We start from the raw sequence: 24699 nt of genomic DNA on the forward strand, positions 1-24699 counted from the left end.
TCATTTTTCTTGTAGTGGGCCACTCATTTATTCCACCTGATAAAGCTTTTGGAGTAATAGAAAAAAAAAATCAGGAAACGTGATGTTATAGTTAATCCTAATGATTATATAGATATTTATACAGAAAATTCAACTGTTTATAAAGCAGATAACAACATGGTATATGACTGGAGACAAACAGCCCAAAACATTTTTGAAGTACCTAAACACTGGAATTTAAAATTGTTATTGGCAAAAAGGTTTTATTTAAAAAGGTCTGTAAATAATTTGAATATTTTTTTTTAAAAAGTGCATTATAAAGCTGATATTTATTCATACCAGAGTGTTTTGAAATATAACAAAAAGATTAGTATGATTCATCTTGATGAAATAAGGACTGCTCCAGTAGTTTAAAGTTAAACTGGAGGGATATTCAGCAGTTACAGTATTATAATTGGCTAATACTTAGATCGATAAATGTTAAGAAGAAACTGAGCCACCTAAAGTGGAATACTCTCAACCAGGAGTTTCCTGACTTAATAGTGTAGATTAGTGATAGTTTATGATTATTTACAAGTGATAAGCTAAATACTTTTACCTGTATCTACACTTTAGTGCTGCTATCATTATTAACTGTATTTCTCAATTTTGTCTATAAATTTTATGTCTTAAAGTAAAGTTGTAACAAATAGTGTAATAAATTAAAATTAAAATTTTCACTACTGAATTAGTGATAATTTTCTTAACAAAAACAGTATTCCTGTTAATGTAAGATATAAATAATATCATACAGTGGTAGAATCAAAACAACCTATCTTTCAACGATTGGGGAACAAACAACCAATACCCACTTGTCAGGATCAAAAAAATCAATCACCAAATTTAATTTTTGATTTTTTAATTAACTGCCCAAAGCAATAGACTAAACGTTTGAACATACATTTCCAATGAATATAAAATTTATAACATTTTATTTCAGATTTTTTTAGCCTATTTTAATTTCACTACAGTTTTTTTCGATCCTACATGCCTCAATTGTACTATGAATCAATATTTGATTTTCTGAAACAATCAATCAATATTCAGTACTTAAAAAAACTAAGTTAATTAATATTTTTTAGTCTGGAATTTTTTTTTAGTGCAAATATGTATATATAAAATATTTAATAAAGTGTAAATATTTTACAACCATTCTTTTTAACCTTTTCTGACCTGCAGTAGGCGTTTGATAGAGGTTACGTTTGTTATTACAATGTCGGACGTGACATCGCAATTAATATTCAAATATTAAACAAAAATAGTTATTTTGAGCATAACGACTGTTTAAGTTTTTATTTTTAGAGAATATTTAATTGTGTTCACTGCACAATAGGTAAATATTATTCATTTGTTATTGTTTTAAGTTGGCTGTGAAATCATAATTCATTTGGAGTGAAAAGGAATGCTTTAATTTATTTATTTAGTTTTTACAATAATGTATTTATTGGTGAGTTGCACAATAAGTAAGATAAGCCAAGAAAATTGTGCGTTTATCATTGTTTTTAGTTGTTTGTGATGTTCAGATCATAACACTGCACTTATTTTATCTTAGTGCTTTGTTTTATTTTTTCTGGATATTTATTAGCGAGTTAGTAGAATTTGCAAAATGAACGGTGTATTTCAAACATTCAAAACATGAGCGATACAGATAGTGAACGTGAAGTTACTGAATATCCAACATAATGAAAGCGACCAATGACTAGACCTGGTGATAATGATAAATCTAGGCACGTTTGATGATTCTGAACTGGTGATGATTCTGAACGTTTGATGATTCTGATTCGCAAGTGATGATTCTGAACTGGGTGATAGCACAAATGATTATAACAATGATTTTGAAAATGTGTGCAAGAAAGTTGACGACAACTTCACATTTGGCCTTAATTTTAGTTTAGGTGAAAGATCTGGCCATAAAAATTGACCTCCAACAGATGCTAAGCTGATAAGACTATTTCAAACTTTTTTTACTGACCAATTGCCACAATTATTTGAAAAAGAAAGTAATAGGGTATGCCACTGAATACCATAGCATCACAAAGAGAGATTCTCCCCTTCCAGTATATTTTGTTCTTCGAAACCAGTGATGACAGTTAATGAAATCCTTGACTTTATTGCTGTTGTGTCTCATATAAAAACCAATATTAAAATCTTACTGGTGTACATCATCTTCTCAGAGCACTCCCAGGTTCCTTAAAATGTTTGTTTGAACATGTTTCGAATCACTTCTTGACTTTCTTCATATGGTTAATAATAGTTTTACTAAAATCCAATGAAGCCAGATATGATCCTTGTCAAAAATTTCAACCTCTACTGTATCATGCTGCTAATAATACTTCAAAAACTGTGTACATTCCAAATCAGCAGATATCTATAAATGAGAGTCTAATTAGTACTAAGACAATATAACTTACAATATATTGATGGAATAGATCAGTTCAGAATGATGCAGCACTGCTACCTGGATGACCATAGGAATGTCAAATATTGGGAAAAAGTAATTTTTAATGTCTTTGAAAGAATGGTGTTAAATGCATTTGTTTTATACAAGGAAAACTGTGCCAAATAAAATTTAAAATCAATGTCAAGATAACAGTTTATTGTATCTGTAGCTGAGAAAGCGGCAACATGTTGGTTTCAATAACAGCACATGCAGAATCTAATGTAACTTGGATTCGGCCTATTAAGGAAATGGTGAAGTTAAAACAATAAATTACTGGGAAAACAAGAAAAATCTGTACTGTTGGTTCCACTAAAGTTAAAAGAAGAAGATCCAGGAGGGTTCCTGCAAGATGTGGTAAAAGCTGCTATAAAGAATGACATTAAAAGCATGGGTGCAAGTAGTAAATTAGAAAATGTGTAAAAAGTGTACATAAAAACATTGACTTTTTAATGAGTAAATATAAACTGTTCATTTAATGTTCCTGTTGCTTTTATGAGGTTCTGCTAAATTGATATAAATAGTTACTTTATTATGCATAGTATTCTAAAATTAGTATAAGCTTCTAGTAAAATTCACAAAAAAATTTAATTTTACAAAGCAGACTAAAATTTATCAAATTTCTTGGAAAAAACTGAAATTTTCAGATTTAACAAAAAACATTACAATAATTCTCAAAAATCACGATTTCCATTGTAGAATTGTTTTTTGATTTTAAGCTAAACGACTTAAAACTCTTTCTTTGGTTTTATAAGTCTGTTTTTTAGTTCTTTAATCTTTAAAAAATTTTTTGAATAAGAAATGATACAAAAAACATTTCTAGTTTATAGTACACATTGGTTTTCCTACAATTTTGATAAAAACTGCTAAAACATATTGGTAATAAAAAATCTTATAATTTTTTTAGCACAAGCTTACAAATTGTCACCATAAAGCACTGTACAGCAGTTTTTTTTTTTATCAATAATATATAAGCATGTGATTTTTTTTTAACCATCTCCAAAAAAAAGTCTAGTTCTCAAAGGGTTAAATACATATTGGAGGATTATTTGGTTACACTAACTTCCTGTTTAAGAGAATTAACATTAAATTCAAATATTAAAATTCATATAACTACAATGCAATTGATATAAATGTAATTATTTAGCATCACTTAAAATTAAAACTTTGTATATCTCATCAATAAAAGAATAGTGTGTCTAGATCATAAAAGCATCTACTTCCATCATCCACAAGTTAACATGAAATGCCTATATAAAAAAAATTGATTTTATTTAATCATCACAAACAAATCCTTGCCACCAATGTCAAACCATGTTGTAGAGCTAAAAAATATTAATCAGTACCACAATATGCTTCCTATGGTGCAAAATTAATACTTATTAAAATTAAATGTTATCATTAAAAACAATTTGCTACACATACGATTTTAAATAAAGCAGAGTACAATTAACAAGAAATAATTTTTTGTGAAAAGATTTGAGAAAAATAATTTTTTGAAAATTTCCATAGTTTAATCCCAAATTATGAACATTAATCTTAATGTTATAATTTTTTTTTTCTGCTAATAATGATATTCCAACTAACACTTTCTAAAAATAATAAAAGGTGCAATACATCCCAGCATAACATTAATGACGTTTCTTACATTAATTCCAGGAAAATTCATAATTATAGATACAAATATATATTTTATTGTGATAAAATACTTTTTAATCAAAAATGGTATGTTTCAAAAGTAAAGTTCACTTCTATCCTACACTATAATTTCTCTAGGATTTTTAATTACTACTGATTTATTTAAATCATTTAAAATAAACATAATTATTTTTAAGTCAAAGGTAATCAACATTGATGATCTGATCTTCAAAATGTAATTCTTGATATTATTTAAAATTGCTAATTTCACTTATACATTATAAAAAAATTGACAACCCACTACAACATTCACATTATTACCTTGTTAATCACCTCACTTTATTTTATTACACTATATTTTTATTTAATCTTTTCAATAAATTTAATTGGGTGATCTGAGAAGTAGAATCATCTCATACATATAACTTCTGAGATGAAGTTAAATTCAAATTACTTTATCTTGACACAGGATATAGTAGAAAAATAGCTACACAATAAAGGGGTTAATTTTTATAACATAAAGCATGAACTTATTGCAAATAAATAAAGCAATGACTAGTGAATAAATAAACTTCTGAATAATTTTATCACAATTTCTATAATTAATATATCATTCTAAATGATTAATGAAAAACTAAATAATAAAAATTAAAAAAAAAACTATTTCCTGTAACAGTTTTTGTTATTATAATGTTGCTTATTTTAAATTACTAATGAAATGTAGTTTGTAGTAATGAAAAACTAATTAAAATTTAAAGAAGTTACTTTCTCTAATGGTTTTTAGTTGCATTATAACATGTAATGCAGCTAATAATATCTAAAAAATTTTTGTTTTCATTGTAATTTAAATAAAACTAGATCATTTCTGTACTAATCTTTTTTTATTTGATCATTAAAGAAATAAAGAAAATTTAAACACAATGGTAAGTTATATTGATCACATCAACTGATAAAAATTCAAGATAACAAAGACACTTGAAACAATAAACAAAACTGAACTAGCGAAAAACTACTAAAAATGTCATTATAAAATTAAATCTCATATTTATACTGTCTTATATGTAGTATAAACAAATATAAATAAAAATTAACTTAAAATTAATCATTAACAGTCATATTTCAATTTGAAATGTTCATAATAAATTAATGAAAATAAATGTTAACGTTTACACACAAATAAATACACAAGTTTATATTTTTCACTCAAACCACCTCTTTCATTCTTTGAAACATTCTTTAAAAAAAAACAATAAATAAATAGAATCGCTAAAAAAAGTATAATCTATATATATATATATATATATATATATATATATATAATTATGCATACAAAGATATTTACATGTTTTATGCACTTTTTGACATCATCATACATGTAAAAACGTAAGACAAGAAAAATCATGAGCACATACAAGGTTTTACTATTGGAGCCAGTTGTTGTGCATGTGTATATGTATGTGTTTGTGTATGCATGTAAAATATATATATATATATATATATATATATATATATATATATATATATATATATGTGTGTGTGTGTGTGTGTGTGTGTGTGTGTGTGTGTGTGTGTGTGTGTGTGTGTGTGTGTGTGTAGGCAATTTAACTTAAATATAATATTATGTACTAAACAATAAATGTCTATCTTCCAATTTGATAAATATATACAAATTTCAACAGAAACTGATTTTCACACATTAATAGCTGAGAAAAAAATTAGAATAAAAAATTATACACTGTTGAAAAAGAAGAAATGGTCACTGCAAACCAACAAATGATTTAACCAAGATTAATCCTGTGTACATGTTCAGAATACACAAACACCTATATGTTACTTCAAAATTTAATTTTCAACCTTAAACATCCATCCTTTTTTAAACGTAAATCCTCTTAGCATTAAACTATAGTCAAAAATATTTACACTTGCTGACTAGAACTTTTGTCAATGCCGCCAACGATTATATCCATTCTGGTGATGATAGGGTTTCTGTTGTTTTGCATAATTTTGGTGGTTGTTTCTGTAACGGTCAATATTATTAAAATTCCGGTAAAACAAATGTCTTTTACTATTACTACTACTATTACTATTACTACTACTACTGCCATTACTGCTGCTACCATGCCATGAATTTTTTCTATTTTGATGCTCCTGGAATGGATTATATCGTCTTCCATTACTATTACAACTATCACTTTTTGATGAGTATGCATAATTTTTTACTTTCTTCACCTAAAAAAAAAACCACCTTTTAAATTAATTCTAGATACAAATGACATCAATGACTAAAGTTAAAAAAATTATACATTAAAATTTTTTGTTAAATATATTATTTATAATACTGTAATAATATTAGTAGACATTAATACCAAATCACTTTACTTTGATTTTAAGTTTTTAAAAGCAATCTATCTGAATAAAGCCTTCTAGCTGATTCATTAAAGTAATGTGTATATTATTTTCATTTCCTGGAGTGATCACATGCGGAATACACAAATATTAATACGTTATTCAAAATTGAATTATCAACCTTAAACATCTATCATTCTTTAATCGGAAATCCTCTTATTAGCATTAAACTGTAGTAAAAAATATTTACAAATTTTCACAATTTTTTTTCAAAAATTTTCAAATTATTATTATTCAGTAACAGAGTTATTAGGTATTATTAGGAAGAACTATATTTTACATAGCTTAATTTCTGATAAAAAGATTTACTTTAGCTGTTAAGCATATTTTTTCTGCATATTTTATTTTACACATTACTATACTATATGCTCTCATTTTAGTCCAAGTTAAGTTATTTTCCCGTTATTTTTATATTTCAGCAACATTATAAAGTTTTTCAAACTGTAATAATGAACTTTTTTCTTTTTTTTTTGCTTGATGAATTAATTAGTCACAGAAGCTAGCTTACAGAAAAGCTTGGATATGGGAATATGCAAATATTTTGATCAGTTAATAAAATATTTTTTTATATTAAAAAAATGTTTAACTACACTTCACTACTATTTTGCTTTTATCTATGAATAAAAAAGTTTTTTAAAACTAGTTTTATATTGTTCACTGTTCTTCAAAATAGTACCAATACTATTATTTTTATTAGAAAATTGTAAAAATAGCAATAATGCTGTTGTTTGTATGTAAGAATAACAGCTCAAACATTTTAAAATTATATCTTGCATAATTATAAATGACAAATGCTGCTCGTACATTCCGAATAAGTTTATACCAGAATATCTTTTTCAAGGAGGAATTGTGTACTTAACCTTACCAGAAAAAATGTTTTTGTTATAAAAATGGAAAACACAGTTCATTCTTTTTTGTTTATAAAAAATTCAAAGTAATAAAAAATAAAATAGTTGAGTATTAAATTATATTTTATGAAGAAATGTTCAGCAAAATAGCAAAAAAAGGTTTAAGGACTGTTACAAGAGGATCATAATTTTATTATATTAAAACACAATCTACAGTAATCGTGTAGCACCACCAGTAATTATTAATAATTATTTTTTGTCTTTTTCAAGTAACAAAAAGTAAAGTACCCAAAATACCACCAAAACTGAAAAACTATGCACATAATCCTAAACTTCATCTTTGTATATTTTTCAATCATAAAGTTAAATCAAATTTAACATAATCCTAATGTTTCTGTTTATTGACTACTTTATATTGCTAAAACAATCCAGAGATTAATAAGAAATATTCATACAACAATACAACCCCACTATAAGATGGCCAAACAAGGACATTGGTTATACCCGCATTACAAGCTAACCACATTATTTCGAAGGTGAAGTGAGAAACGATAAAAATCAATGCTCATTGGGTTAACATTGTATTATAACAGTTAAAATATTATTATTGAAAGATACAGCTACAAATAAATTTACTTTGTGATAAAATAAAAATGTTGAATAATACAATACATTGCAAAGTACTGAGTGAACTGTACTTACTATATTTGTGGCTAGATTTCATTTTTACAGTTTTTCTTCATACTTTTTATACATATGGTAATTAAATAAAACAAATTTAATATGGCTATACTACACTTTACTTTAATTCTATACTAGAAAACATTTAAACAACACGGTTGAATGTACATAGCTAAACATAAAAATTTTTAAATCAGAGTATACACAATAGTTATTACAAACAGGAACTTATTTTTGTTCTTATTCATGTTCTTTTTCTTATTTAAAAACGATTTAATACTTTGCAAGTGTAACAAATTAAGAGGATCATAATTGCTCTATTGTTCCATTTACATGATTTAGAACTTCACTTATTTTGGGTGCATTAATTACAACGACCACTGATATGCATTCACTTTCTTCGTCTGACAAATCATTTCCAGGTCCAGTAACACTGTAAAATTTTACCATCGGTCACTAATACACTACGGGAGTATCACTGTCCTCTTGAACCTGTTCTTCTAGATCAGTAACCGACAAACACTGATAAACATAATTTTTGTTTCCTAATATGCGATATATGATTTTAATCTGTTTTTTGATGCTGAAAATGAATATGAACTCAGAATCTTTCCACCACCCACATTTTTGAAAAAAAATTTAATTTTAATTAAAGGATTTTTTTCTTTTTTCAATGTATAGTTGGCATTTTAAGCTCCTATATTGAATTTTGTTAGCTCATTTTTTATTGTTTAAATTTGTTAACATAATTTGTTAAGTTTATAAATAAACTAGAAAAAGAATTAAATCACATCATAGTCACACATTATGACGATCATATCTAATATAGAAGGGTGAGCCTCCATGGACAAGATTAATCATGTCTGTGCAGGTCAAAATGTGCAGCTGATAAAATAGCTGTGTTGTTTGTATTAAGCACTGGATTTAGGAATGAATTAATTTTGTTCAGTCTTATTGCTGTCTTAGGTTTGTTAACAGTGCAGTTTCATAATGCCTCGAAATTGTGTAAATGATGTAGATGCCTTTTATTATGTATGTGGTAAGTTTACCGTAAAATCAAATAGAAAAAAACATTACACCTTTAACTAAAAAAAGCATATCATTTGTACTTTCAGTGTAAAATTAGTGATCAGGATAAGACGTGGGCTCCTCATATAGTACGCACTAATTGTTCTGTATATTTAATAGGATGTACTGTATATTGTCATTTGATGTACCTATGGTTTGGGATGAACAAAAGGATTATGCAACAGATTGTTACTTTTGTTTGAACAAGTGTGTCTGGAATTTCTAAAAAATATAAACGTACTGTAAAATATCCTTCATTGCAATCTGCAATCAGGCATATACCTCACAGTGAAATTATTCCTGTTCCTGAGCCACTTGTGAATTTATGTTTCAAAAGCAATGATGAAGAATCAGGCAGTACTGAAGAAGATAACAATGATTTTGATTTTAAATTACCTTAAGTAAGCCACACCTTTATCACAAGGTGAATTAAATGACTTGGTTAGGGATTTAAATTTATCAAAAAATCAAGCTGAATTGTTAGGATCAAGACTGCATACAAGGTTGGAATTTACTTTAAAAAAATACAAAAATTTTGGGCTTTCGAAGCCAACAAAAAGAACTTTCTCACTACTTTAGTGATGAAAATAGTTTGGTTTATTGCACAAATATTGATGATGAGCTTATGTTGCACTTATGACAAGTTCATAAACCTGAGGACTGGTGCCTTTTCAAAGATTCATCCAAGCATAGTTTAAAAGCATAGGTTCTACTACACAACTATAACAAATATCTTTCGATACCAAATGTTAATGGTATTAATTTGAAAGAGACATTAATGGGATGAAAGACGTTCTAGAAAAAATAAATTATAAAAAACATAGCTGGTACATATGTGGTGATTTAAAAGGTATAGCTGTTTTGTCAGGCATGCATGCAGTTTGGCTATATTAAGTACATGTGTTTTCTTTGAGAATGGGATAGCCAAACTGGGAATAAACTTTATGTTACCAAAGAGGGGAAGAAGCGAGACAACTTAACTCCAAATGGGAAAAACATTATTTATGAGCCCTTAGTTGAACCCAAAAAAATATGCTTACCTCTTCTCCATATCAAGCTAGGACTAATGAAAAATTTTGTAAAAGCAATGAAGAAGGATAGTCCTGGATTTTTGTACACAGGCAGAAATTTCCAAATGTAAGTGAAGGAAAAATTAAAGAAGGAATAATTATTGGTCCTCAAATAAGAGAGTTGGTCAAAGATGATATATTTAACTCAATGTTAAATAATGTATAAAGTGCAGCTTGGGCTTCATTTAGACGTTTGCAAAAAAACAAAATTCAAACAGTTACCACGATATTGTTAATCAACTTCTTACTTTATACAGAGCTATGGGATGTAATATATCTTTGAAAATACATTTCCAAAAATTACATCTGGATTTTTTCCCGGACAACCTTGGAGGCGTAAGTGACAAACACTGAATGTTTCTACAGTGACAATTCAGTGATGGAAGGCCGCTATAAAGGGAAATGGAATATTAACATGCTAGCCGATTACTAATTAGTCATTAATTTGAGATGTACATTGCAACGTATTCAACATTATTGACGGTGAAAATATAAATATTCTCAATTTTGTGGTCATTCGTACATTTTGACCAGCAATTTGCTATTGTCACATTGCTTACATTACTCCATGTGATTCCAGCACTAACATAACATTTTTTAATGTAAGGTTTTCAATACATCTTCAACTTGTAGTTCTGAGTTTAGAATAGCTGTTATTTACTCTCATCAATAATAGGCTTTAAAGGTTTAAATAATTCCTTGATCCATTGGCTAGATTAATGATGTATTTTTAGGTAAAAACATAATGTAATTTTATTTTATTTTGATTTTAATAACTCTGATGGTGGAGTGGGCTGGACAATTACCAAGAAGTAGTAAAGCGTTCTCTTTCATCTTCCATATGCACAATTAACTCTTGACAGATGGCACGAATTCCTTGTTAAACCACGTTAAAAAAATATTGTATGTCATCCAAGAATTTTTAACAAATCACCAGTAATGATTTCACATTTACATGTTTGAAACATTGAGGACTTCCATATTTAATTATACATAGTGGTTTTAATTTTGATTTCCAGATTCATTTTCACACAGTAGAAAAGTAATATTTTCTTTATTAATTTTCATACCTCACTTATTTGAAGCACACTTTACATCTAATGATTTTGTCGATAGCAATTTATAATAAAAACCAATTTCGTCACAGTTGTAAATTTGTTCATCACTGTAATTACTTTCAGCTAAAACCCTGTTTACAATTTCAGAAAATGCCATGGCTGCCACTGAACAAGATTTTCCTTCGATGTTTATCTGGCTTATGCCATGACAGATTTTCCATTGCAATAACCGCAATTTTAACAATCGCATTTTAGATCATCCATGCAATAAGTAGATGACTTAAATGCATCCACTAGAAGCATTTAAGTCATCACTGCTGATTTGTAAATTAAATTTTAGGGCTTGAGCTTATATAACTGGACCTGACAAAGGTATGCCTTTATCAGGTGGCATTAACATTCATAGATAGCATTAATGTCACAAAGACAAACTTTTTTCCTATCAAGTCCTACACTTAAAATAGCATCTATAAAAGAATGGAGTTATCTTCCTCTTTCATCCAGCCACAAATAGTTTGTTCTGGCACACTGAATTCCCATGACAAGCTAGCTTTAGACTGACCTCCTGCTTTAACTTTTTTGATGATATCAAGTTTATCTTTGATGAAATAAGTTTTTTGTTTAGGAGACATTTTAGAATTACAGTATAAGAAGTTACTGTATAAAAACAGAAAATTTAAACTGTCAATGAAACAATCCAAACGTTGGAAAACCTATTGTACACGGCACTGTCAATTACACTGCTTATTAAAATTAATGTACAAAAATTGATAAAAAACTTTACAGACAATGAAAAAAATTAAAGGCAGATTAAAACAAATCATAAATGTTTGCGAAACTATATGTATGGTATTTCAACTATGACTGTGTTCAGTATGTAACGGTTGCTACTGTAATTAAGTGAATAAATTACATCTACCAGATATTATATAAAATTTCAAAAATTTTTGTATAAAATGACAATTATTTTTTCTCGGGGGACATACTCTTACTCACATTATAACCATATCTGCAGTTTTTTGAACCACGTAATAGCAGGATCGTACTGTAGTAAGAATTTTACAATTTCTATTAGTTTAGAAAAGTTTAAGCTAAAACATTACACTTGGGTAGTTATTTTTTGTAAATTGTCAATTACACCCTTGGTAGTAATTTTCATAATCATCAAACTAGAAATGGTATCGAATTGTTTTTTATAAACTGATACTGGACAGACTATTAGAAACAGAGACCTAAGTCAATAAAATAGCGATATATGTCAGAATATCTTGATTTCATGACATTTTTCTCAAACTTCTACCACTTAATGGAAATTTCTTCCTGATAAACACCTACAGCTAAAATGGTAATATGAAAGGTACTTAATCTTATATCAGTGCTGTTATTATTCAATATACTATGACAAAAGGAAGAGCATCTAGCATAAAAACAGAATCAAAAGAAATACGATATAAAATCGTATAAAGAAATATATTCACATACAAATCTATTTTCTTCATATAAATTTTGAATATAATTCATATGATAAAAACCATCAACAAAAATTTAAGGTTTCAAGCAAGGAATAGTTTAAAGTCTTTCACTTAAAAATTTTTAAAGTTCTACTGTTCTTTTCACAAGAAAAAGTGAGAATTTTTTTTCTTTAGTCATGAAAATCTTATTAATCTGTCTGAACTAACAGAAAACAAATAATTAATTTTTTATCAAGTATATTAAACCCCTGATTGAAAGGACATTGAAATTCTCTTCCAAATCAATGCCTCAATAATGCTTTCACATTTTTAAATTATATTTTCTGTTGACATTCAAATATAAATTTCTCTATTAAAATTTTTGTTTGCTCAAAGATTCAAGATTATAAATACAGTATGAAGGATGTTATTTAATAGAGCTAGTACAATTATAAAGATATAAACTCACAAATATTAGTTTTTATAATTACCCAATTATACCCAATAAATGTGAATCTTTAAAAATGTTGACAACACTGAGAAAATTTTATATTTGAAAATTGACTGAAGGATACAAAAAGTTATCAAGAAGTTTTTTATAGATATTGTAAATTATTGTTGTACATTAAAACACTCCATTTTATTAAACTAAATATTTACTTACTTTGTATTCTGATTATCTGTTACACAATCAGATCTTAAAAACAAACCCACAATATTACATCTACTGTAGTGTTATAAAATTATAAATAAGCATACTCAACATTCTAGTGTGTATTTCTAAGGAACAAACAATTAGCAAATATTATATACTAACCTTGCCTCTATCTAACTCTTCATCATAAAGATTATGATGAGAGCGTTTTCTCTGTTCCTGTTTATCATTATCAACTTCTTTTTCCACTTCACTTTTTCCACCATTCCATGAATTAACTAAAAGAAAAAAAAAGAGTTTTAATTTAAATGTTTATATGCACTGGCAAACAATAACAGTGAACAATTATAAATAAAGCAATCACCTTCATTCACCTGTTCACCACACATACTTGGTTCTGTCTTGTTATACTTCCGGTAGAGTTGAACACAGTAAGTAAAAAATTCAATATTTCCCGCAATAAATATGTTCACAACACTTGTTAAAAAACAACATTATCTGCCACAGAATTATCTCCTTTGAGGTAGTGTTCATTATTACCAGTACACTGATAATAACTTGCTGGCAAAATTCAGGGATGACTGCTACTGGGAGAAGGATAAGGTATCATCTTATAATGTTCTTCTAGACAGTGACAGTCTTTGCTTATTGTGGAGGGGAGAAACGTTTTAGAGGATGTGAGCCCAACACTACCACTGTCTGGTAGAGATTTCCCCTCCCTGAACTGTGGCTATTCCAATAGGAATAGCAACATTTTGTTTCAACTTTGTAGCAACACTTTATTTCTATTCCTATTGGTGGTAAGAAAACAATAAAGTTTCATCAGTTTTAAGGAAAACAATGTAAAAACAATACCATAACTTTTGAATATGGTAGCCCAATTATCAGTTTCAATCACTTGCCATCCAATAATTGGTTAAAACGTTTTGAAGAGATAAAACTTGCTCAAAGACAAGTATGAGCTGTATAGTAGTGACTAACATCCATCTGAATTTCCCAATAAACAAGGGGTTGCAACTACAGAATGTGGGTGCACGTTTGATATAATGCTATGCTCATCATCCACCAGATGGATTTCTCCCAATCAGCATATTACTCAATTTCTTTCTGGATATGGTGCTTTTAAGAAAAAGTTGACTAGGTTTGGTTTGCATCTCAGTTCTATGTCCAGAATGTAGAGCTGATGATAATATGCGCCATGTCCTATATTTTTGCCTAAAGTACAAGCCTGAACATAGTACAATAGTTAGGAAACTTGAGAGAATTAATTTTCTCTTGGATTTGTGAGTAAATTGGAAAACTAAAGAATAAAATACAGTTGCTGACTTTCTTAGGTTTCTGGCCCTGCAGAAGGTGGCTGAAGGGGTTTTGAAGCCCTACTAGTGGTTAGGGACCTGCTTGAAGAAGTTAGTGCTCTTCTTCAAGATAGGCATTTTGGCATCAAGTCTCAGTTAGTTTAGATGTTCATTTCATTCCTCCATGATGGAGCTGTGTGAAAGGGTGAAGGCATTGACCTCGCTTCTGAGCAGAGCAGACATGTGTGTGTTAGAACTCTATGATGGAGTTGTGACGTAGGACAGTGATGGCATTAACCTCACTTCCGAAAGCAAACCAAATCAGAGAAGATTAGTGTTTCTCTCTTTGTGAAACAAATGTTCGTAATTGTTTTTCATGAATTAAGAAATGCATCTGGAGTACTTCAAAATTGTTGTTGCGATCAACAATTTAAGAGATATTAATAAGAAACTTACTTAGAGGTTTACTATTAACATTTATTTATATACGTGTTAATACAGTCTAGCTTTGAAGTTTATTTAATGATTATTTTGTGTCCTTCAGTGTTAGGTACGGAATCACACTTCTGCAAAACAATTAAATAATTTAGAGAGCTACAAATTAAGAGTAAATGAATGAAAATCTATGAAAGAAGCCTATAACAAAGGCGATAGTAACACTGATGGAAATATCTACATGGACATTTACATCAGTGGCATCATGATGGAGACGAAACTGATGGCTGTCAATTCTGTTATTCAAGAGTTAGTCAATAAGACAACCTCCAGTAGAGCTGATCAAAGCTAGGAACAGAGGGGTTGGTGTGGCGACCAAAACTGTCATAAGATTGATATCTTATGACAATGGGGGGAAAATGGGTACTTCCCCTACAGGAGTCAGGATAATCCTTTTGTGACATGATGATGTCAATCAACAAGATATAAAAGTAAATGTTTCATAAGGTAACAATGTTTCATTACCAGTAACAAGAAGTGAACAATTTTATCATTTTCTATAAAGAATATAAAAAATTCCACACTGGATACCATTCTAATTTAACTATGGTCTTCCATTAAAATGCACAAATCTCACTTTCACTGTAGCATACACAGTGTTCAATTTTAACATGAACTACTTTAAAAACATTCAGAAAAATTATTGTAAAATTTGAAATGAGACTTAAAATTTTTTTACAACTTCATCAGTGAATGCACTTCACAACACTGAAGGCAAAAGAGTTATCAGAAATGGTCTTATCATATCAGTTTTACCATTCTAAAACATTTCACACTATTTTCAGATATTTCTCATTTACTGCATGCATTGCATGTGGTCTTCAGCTGGTAACATGTTCTGAAAATTAAAAAATTGTATCGCTAATCAAAATTTCACAGTCGGTAATACCATCAATTCTATTATTTTAAAACTCAAACATGTCAACAAACCAAACAACCTTGAGTCACTGTAGGTGTGCCGACCTCTGAAATAAAAATTACTAAGATTTTATTATTAATTAGTAGTTATCAATTCTACAATAGCCCTCACAATAAAGCAGGAAATAATTAATCGGTTAAGAGAGTTTTCATTGTGGCATCAATGGAATGAAACTGACATTAAATAACATATAATCAAACTACCTTGTTAATAATAAAATGTGACTAATAATAAACCACTTTTAAATGTAACTGAAATTAGCCACTTTTGGTGGTTAAAAATACTTAAATGAAAAATTTTCAACAAAATAATGCACTTACCACTGGGTGTACCGTAACCTCTATGAGACATTTTGAGCAATTCATTGACAGTTTCACTGTTTCGGTTACCATCCCACATTTTATTACTATTTCCATTCACACTGGAACCACTCCAATCACGCGTACCAGAATTTCCACTAAGACTGCTAATGCTGCTACAACTACTGATGCTATTATTATTATTATTATTATTGTTGTTGCTGTTGTTGTTGTTATTATTATTATCATTACTACTGCTATTATTAGTACTACAAACATTTGAACCTTCAGGTGTTACTTCTCTTACAGTTTGTGTAGACAATTTAGTTTCAGTCGTTATTGTTTCAGATTTCTCACAAGATCTGCAAAAAAAACCATTGACATTATTCAACTTAAAAATAAAAGCACGCATGACTAAAAGAGGGTAAATAAGCAGCATAAGTATTTGAATAAAATACCAGGTCAGTAGCTTATTTATTAAAAGATTTCCAAACTTTGGTTTTGATATGCAACACATGCATACTCTTAAATACTTTAAAAATAATTTATCATAATTACATACCTAGTGGGCTGTGAAGAGAATATGAGGTGTTGATAACGTGTATAACTATAAAACTATTAACGTGTATAATTATCTTTTTCCAATTTTATATAAAATACAATATTTTACAAGGAAAATGATCAATAAATAAAATGCAACCTTTTCTGAGAATTGTACCTAAAATCAATTCATTATAAATGAAAAGCTTTGAATGAATAACAATAAAATAATTCATTCTGAATACAATAATTCAATAAAGAAAAGGAAAATTAAATTTTTCTTTGACATATATGCTACTGAGAAGTTCCTGGATGGTATATAAATTTCTTGGCAATTCTAAGAGGTGTAAAAAAGTAGTTATCACGTGACAAGCCTTGCAATTATAAAGACAGTTATTTCAACTGATCTTATGAATAACTGAGATTTTCTGCAATAATGAAATTTACAGTTATAAACAATCAACATGTGTATCAAGTTTTAGATCAAGTTAGGGAAATTAGCAACCAAAACACTCAATATGCTTTATCAGCATTTTAATTATAGTTTTAGGACAAGCAAGGTGAATTTTTAAAGTAAGTTTTGTTTTGAAATACAAATAAAACTAAAACACAAACTTTATTATTTCTGTATATAAAGTACATTTATTTACTAGTTTTCTACATTGCTGTCTTCAACAAATTTTTCATAACATTTTACGAGCTTCTTCAATCTCTCTTAAAAAGTTTCTCTGCCAATAACTTAAACCACGCAATAATGTTATTTTCAACTCGTCACTGTCAAACCTTTTTTTATGTAAGCAACTATTTAAGGTGAACAAATAAAATAATCGCTAGGAGCTAAGTCAAGGTTATAGACAACTGAATATCTGATTTGTTGTGTATAACCAAGAATTGTCATGTATAAACAAAATTCTGTAGGTTTTCTTGCTAATAGTATCTCATGTTTCACAATATGTATCGACATTCACAGTAGTTCCATGATCACTGAATTTGACAAGCAAGACATGTTTTTTCCCAGAAAACAGTAGCCATAAACTTCTTTATCAAACATTCTTGTTTGAATTTCTTCAATCTTATTTTTTTCTTTTTCTATTTAGCCTCCGGAACCATTTAAGGTATTACTTCAGAGAATGAATGTTGGTATGTGTGAATGTACATGAAGTGTAATCTTTTACAGTCTCAGGCTGACCATTCCTGAGATGTGTAGTTAATTGAAACCCAACCACCAAAGAACACCAATATCCACAATCTAGTATTCAAATTCGTATAAAAGTAACTGCCTTTACTAGGATTTGAGCCTTAGAACTCTTGACTTCAAAATCAGCTGATTTGCGATGACGAGTTCACCACTAGACCAACCCGGTGGGTTGAATTTCTTCAATCTAAATGATAATGCTGCCACTGCACTGACTGCTACTTTGACTCGACACTGAAATAAGAAATCCAGATTTCATTTCTTGTAACAATGTGATCAAACAATTCATCACCTTTTTCAGCAAATCTACAAAAATTCACGCAATAAAACATGTAATTTTTCCTTGTGTCTTTTAACATCTTCTACAACACCCACCTGATGCAAAATTTTTATAGCCTAATTTTTCAGTCGAAACTTCATAAATAAAAAATCATGAAACATCAAAGACAATCATGACACGTGGTTTTACTCATATTTTTCATCAATTTTTCAATCAAATCATCCATTATTACTGAAACTAGCCGCAACATTATTCACCATGAATGTTTGTTTGCCCTCCTCAAAATGAACAGCACTGCCTTACTTTAGCATCACTCGTAATTTCAGCCAAAAATCTGCCAGTGAATTTCAGCTGCAGAATTGTTTTATACAATCAAAAATCAAATTACTCTTCATACTTCGCACTTGAAGGGATCACAAATTGTAGCACTCATTATAAATGGATGAATATAAACAACTAGCAACAAAATGACTAAGCTATTGTTGCTAACAGCTCACTATGTATTGAAGTAACTGAGCTACGCAAGCACCATTTGTTTTCATCTCATATTTAGATGGCAAAATCAAAACAGACTTACTTTAAATACACGCCTAGTATATACAATACTAAATAAAACTTGAACTTCAAAAGCAGTCAAACATGAGCTAAATGATGAGAATATAAAGGATAAACTTACCCTACAAATATTTAAATAAATTTTATAATTATTCATGACATATACAACCTAACCAGTCGTTCTATCTGACATGATCAGAATCAGTATAGTTTGATAACTGACTGGCTATGCATCCTGCAGTGCTAAGTTTATTTTTGTACTTGGCTAGAAGTAACAGTGCCATTACTGTTGGTATCAGCATGTTAATTTGAACAATCTCAATTTTTAGTCCTTGCAGATCAGAGTTGGATTTCTAACTTTACTCATCAGAGCCACAAGAGTTCATTTCATGACTACAATTCAGAAAGTAATTAAAGAATGTAAATATTGTAATTTAAAGATTGAAAGTAATTTAAAAATAAAGAATCTGAATGATAAAAATGCAAGAAAGGAATGTGACATGCACTATTTCATTAGGTACAAGGATGAACTGAAAATTAATTAATCCAATGTTTTGAAACTATAAGAGAATTTTCAGTATAAATAACAAAATTTGTGGTACAACCAATGATTCCTGCATCATTAAAACACATACTCATGCCTTCCTGAGAACAGTACAGTTTTTGAAAGATAACACTTATAGCATCCTTGTCTGTTAACAAATGGTTATGGTTTCAAATTTAAACAAAAAAGAACATCTAAAATAAAATAAATTGAATTACTGCTATTTATTTTATTTAATACAGTTTAATGTATTTAATATCAAAATGAATACTTAATATATTGCAGTAAAACTGAAAATAAAAGTTGCAACCGCTTCATTTTACCATAATAACTTTATTCCCTCACCATCCACATCACTAGATTTAGAATATGGCTATGCTTTGTTCCCAAAAATGAACCTAAAGTGACAGTTATAATATTTCAAAAACATGAAAGAAATGCAGAACAAATTGTAGCAGATGCTTGACAGGCAATAAAAAGAAACTTTCAGGAGCATTCAAAACATGACAGAAATGTTAGGATTGTTGAATAAAATCACATGGTAACTATTTCAGGAGGGAAGAAACCTATGTAAACAGGTAGAATCTAAAAATTTTGTTAAAGCTGTATCCAGGAACTTTCCTAATAGCATTTCATACTAATACTGTTTAAACACAAAACATTTACTAATTTATATTTATAAATCTGCTAACCTAGATTTGGTGATTTCTGTTATGCTCCACTGTCCAACAGAACAGCCAATACTGGTACTGCTACCACTGCTACTGCCAGCACTACCGTTCGGACTGTTCAATGATGATTCAGACACATGCCAGCCATTCATTATTAATGTTGGTGGTTCATCACTGGGTTTTTTTGATGATGGCTGAGCCAAAGGGGATGAAACTGTAGTACTTTTTTCTTTTTTAACCATGCTACTACTTTTACATGGACTCGATGCTATACTACTTGATAAAGTTGAAGATGGAATGAAATTTAATCTAAGGGCTGATGATGAAGATTCTTTTGAAGGACTAATTTTATTACTAGATGATAATAAACTCTGTGATTTTTTCATCACTTCTTTTGTAACACCATTGACAGAAGTTACAATACTGTTCTTAAGTTCTTTAGATGAATTCGACTGAAGATTTAACTGTTTAGTGGAACGGTAACCTGTAGCATTTTCACTTTCACTATCACTTGATTCATTGGGTGTATACGGAACAAGGCTTTTTGAAGGGCTTGAAAGACCATTTAATATTTTTGACTGTTTTGGAGAATTTAAGTGTGGTGATGAAGAAGTTACGGATGAAGAAGATGGAGTAGATAGTGAAGATGTGGACGTTGACGACGAAGATGAAGATGAAGCCGAGGCTCTGGTAAGAAAAATACAGATAATTAGGAAAGACTGTTCATAATATTTTATCCATCTAATTAAAATTAAAATAAAAAAACATTAGAAAATTTAATCCAAATTTTAATCTCTAATCATAAAATTAAATAAAAAAAATATATATATATAAAATTAAATAATCAATTTAGTTACTTCAGTAACTGTTGCTGAAATAACAATTTCAATTAAAGTAACTTTTTTAGAAATGACAAACATCATCATTATCACCCTAAATTATTCTACTACACAAAAAGAAGTAAATAGTGGCACAAATATGATTTAAGTAAATAATGACAAAATAAACAAACAATACAGTAGAAACAATTTTTTATGTCCAAATATACAAAAATTATTTTTTCCCAGGATCATGTTCTTCCATTTATAAATGAGGTAATGTGTTTTCAAACAGAGGTTATTCTTCTGTGGCTATTAATTCAAATACACTGGGTGTCCAAGAATTACCTAAACAGCTACTTTGATGTCTTATCAGAAAAAATTAACAGACCTATTAATGAATGATTGGGCTCTCTTTAACCTTTTAATTCCTCAGTATTTCCAGAATGAACTGTGCCTGCAGCCTGTTTTTTTATTTTTTTCCCTAATATTTTATTTTTTGAAAATATTATTTGCATTTACAACAACTGATTTTGACTGTATTTTAACTTAGTTAGGGCCTGTGTATAACAAAATAATTATACAAAAGGTTACAAATAACCCAAAGGGGTGGAATCCCTAATTATAAATAAATGTTACACTGAAAGCAAAATATTGTACAGGTACGCTTACCAGAACTGTTTCTTTTTTCTTTATATTATAATCATAAAATAAAATAAAATTATGTGTATGCCTATAACCAAACACACTAATTAGAAAATGTAGCCAAATAATCCTTGGGGCGAGAAATACTACATTCTAATTACAAAACAGCATATAAAATTCAAATATAATTTCCAGTAAAAATAAAATCAACTTACCTTATTCTTGACATAATATTTTACTTATACCCTAGACTGTTTACTATTTACAAATCTGTTTATGGCTAGTTTCTAAAAGTGCAGGAGGGTGTGACAATATCCCGAAAACACGGATGAAAACATAGGCCCCTATATCAAACTCTTTCCACATGATCGAGTGTCCTTCCTTTCTTATTTACCCCAAATCTTCAATGTATGATTCAGGATTAGTGAGATACAAAATTATTTCATCATCAGAAATAAAAGATTTAGCCATTACAACAAAAAGCACTAACTACACAAGGAATAATATAACCATAACCAAAATGCTTCTCTCAGATATCAAGGTGAATACAATTCAAGAAAGTAATGAGACTGAATGTGTTATAGTTTGTAAATACAAAAAAGTAACTTAAAATCATAACAGAATGAATTACAGTATTTAAAAAAACAGACTTTCATGTACGGGCATAGTAAATAAGACCACAATATCTGTAAATACAACGCCATGCAGAGACATTTAGGCACCAACGTACCAGAACATTCATAGGGATTAAAAAAGGTTAGCAAGCAACTCATTAAGTTTCTCACAGTAAATACTAAATAGTGCTGTGAATGCAAAGTAACTGCATACATAAGTTGCCACGAATCCACAGATGAAAGCACATTGCATAGAGTGGTTTATTGAAACAAAATCAGACACAAAAGCTCGATGCAATTTTAGAACTAGGTATAACTTAAAGCCATCCTCTAGAACAAATATTCATTCATGGTATGATAAATTTAAAGAAACTGACAATGTTGAACATAAGAAGGGAGCAGGCAGGCCTAGAACATCAGATGGAAAAAATGGCCATCTGCCATCCTCTAGAACAAATATTCATTCATGGTATGATAAATTTAAAGAAACTGACAATGTTGAACATAAGAAGGGAGCAGGCAGGCCTAGAACATCAGATGGAAAAAATGGCCATCTATGATGGCCATTTTTTTAGAAAGTCTTCTGTTCTGTTACCACATATATGACTAATTTAATATTGGCGGACAAACATGGTAGCAACTCAGATGTGAGCTGGCGCACAGCATACAGACGCACTGATACAAGCATCACTACCACTGCACAGATGACCATACAGTTCTACCACCATAGCAGCACTGCGGCCCCACCACTCTCAGACTCCAATAAAAGAGCATGCACGAGAGTGAATTTTCAATTCATTGTCAACAAGCACCAGGAGAAGACCAAGAAGAAGATGAAAGAAGACAGAAGTCCCCTGGCCAGTTCAATGTGAGACCTCCCAGCGAATGCCAACATCCCTGCTGAAGCAGGGCCTGGCCAGCCCGTCAAGGAAGCCCCTGGATGCGGATGCTACCTTTCCACTCCAATTCCAGCTAGCCGGGCTTCAATCCCCTGACCAACAGACTCAGTAGGAGAAGCTGGCCCAGCTGGGATCGATCAGGGAGAACCACCTCGACCATGCCAGCGAAGTACAACCAATGCCAACCCAACACTGCGGAGCTCTACGGACCACCACTGCCACGCTGTAGTGGAGACCCAACTGCCACCGAGGGAAAGCCCAGTTGAACCCAACTGTTCTCAGAGCTAATACAAAAAACAAACAGCCCTTTTCAGGGCCACAAGGTTATGAATTATGTACCGTCGAGGCCATTCGGTGACAGTTCGCAGCCTTTGGAAGTTATCTCGAAGTGCAGCGTGCGAGTTAAATCTTACATGATCTACCTTTCACAATGTTTTGAACGATTGAAACTGCATCCTTATAAAATACAAATATTGCAGTACATTATACCACAAGATCACACTGCTAGAAAGGAATTTGCTATGAAAATGATTGAAAAAATTGAAAATGATGATTGTTAACTTAACAAAAGTTATGTTCTCAGACGAGGCTACATTTCATGTGTCTGGAAATGTGAACACTCAGAACATTCAAATATGGGATCAGAGAACCCACGTGTTACACTTAACCATATTAGAGATAGCCAAAAAATTAATGTTTGGTGTGGACTGCTTCATGATCGTGATCATGAAGCAGCCCTTTATGAAAAGGTCCTTTTGTGGACCTTTTTTGTTTGTTGGAAATTGAAGTTAATACAAATATCTATCTGGACTAGTTAGAAGGGTTTGTTTAGCTTCAGCTTGATGAGTTACAACCCAAAATCACATTCCAACAAGATGGAGCGCTGCCACATAGGTGGTTTATTAGTGCACGAATCCCTCAGCAACACAATAACGAATTGCTGGATTGGACGTAATGGACCAACTGCTTCGCCACCTCGATCACCAAATATAACTCATTGTGATTTTTTCCTATTGGTTTCATTAAGGATAATATAGACAAAACTCGTATAGTGTATATTGAAGACATTAAGGAGAGGATTGTTAATGCATTTAAACTCACAGATGTGGATGTGTTACAATGAAAATTGCATGAAACTGATTACCAGTATGGTAATCATAGCATATATATGGTATGGATATATTGTGAATTACTAATGGTGCACAGATTGAATGTGTTTGATTACAGGTAAAAAAAAAAAACACTTTGTTTTAATGTTTCTAAATTCATACAACCCATTTTTGTATCTTAATAAATAAGTTACTTATTCAATATCTTCAGATAATTCTCGGACACCCAGTATATTAATATACAAATGCCATATTCAATACCAGAAAATACCAATACCAACACAGTATATGCCATCGTAAATATCACAAAAAGCAATCAAGTTTTTAACCGATTTTAAATGGGATAATTAGGTTATTGTAGAAATCAACAGTAGCACAAAAACACTTACTACCTCGTACAACAATATAACATTTTGTAAATTGTTGCAGTTCTCTCAGAGAATTCATGTATATATTTTAAAGTAAAAGAATCAATATCTGTTAACATAACA

General features: G+C 29.8%; 1 protein-coding gene across 2 annotated transcripts in view; it reads right to left on the minus strand.

Annotated features, from left to right (window-relative positions):
* Positions 1-5619: 5619 nt before the first annotated feature.
* The window catches only part of scny (ubiquitin specific peptidase 36), a 71132-nt gene continuing 52052 nt past the window's right edge, over positions 5620-24699 (minus strand). Inside the window, exons 11-14 of one of the 2 annotated variants that reach the window (XM_075368056.1) lie at positions 20145-20810; positions 16360-16700; positions 13493-13608; positions 5620-6322 (exon numbers count right to left, since the gene is read on the minus strand). In XM_075368056.1, the coding sequence (XP_075224171.1) occupies positions 6035-6322; positions 13493-13608; positions 16360-16700; positions 20145-20810 (1411 nt within the window). In that variant the 3' untranslated portion in view covers positions 5620-6034. The remainder of the gene's footprint in view (positions 6323-13492; positions 13609-16359; positions 16701-20144; positions 20811-24699) is intronic. The other variant, XM_075368058.1, reaches the window with a different exon arrangement.

The sequence above is a fragment of the Lycorma delicatula genome, chromosome 6, assembly GCF_047948215.1.
Source record: "Lycorma delicatula isolate Av1 chromosome 6, ASM4794821v1, whole genome shotgun sequence".
Classification (NCBI taxonomy): Eukaryota; Metazoa; Arthropoda; class Insecta; order Hemiptera; family Fulgoridae; genus Lycorma; species Lycorma delicatula.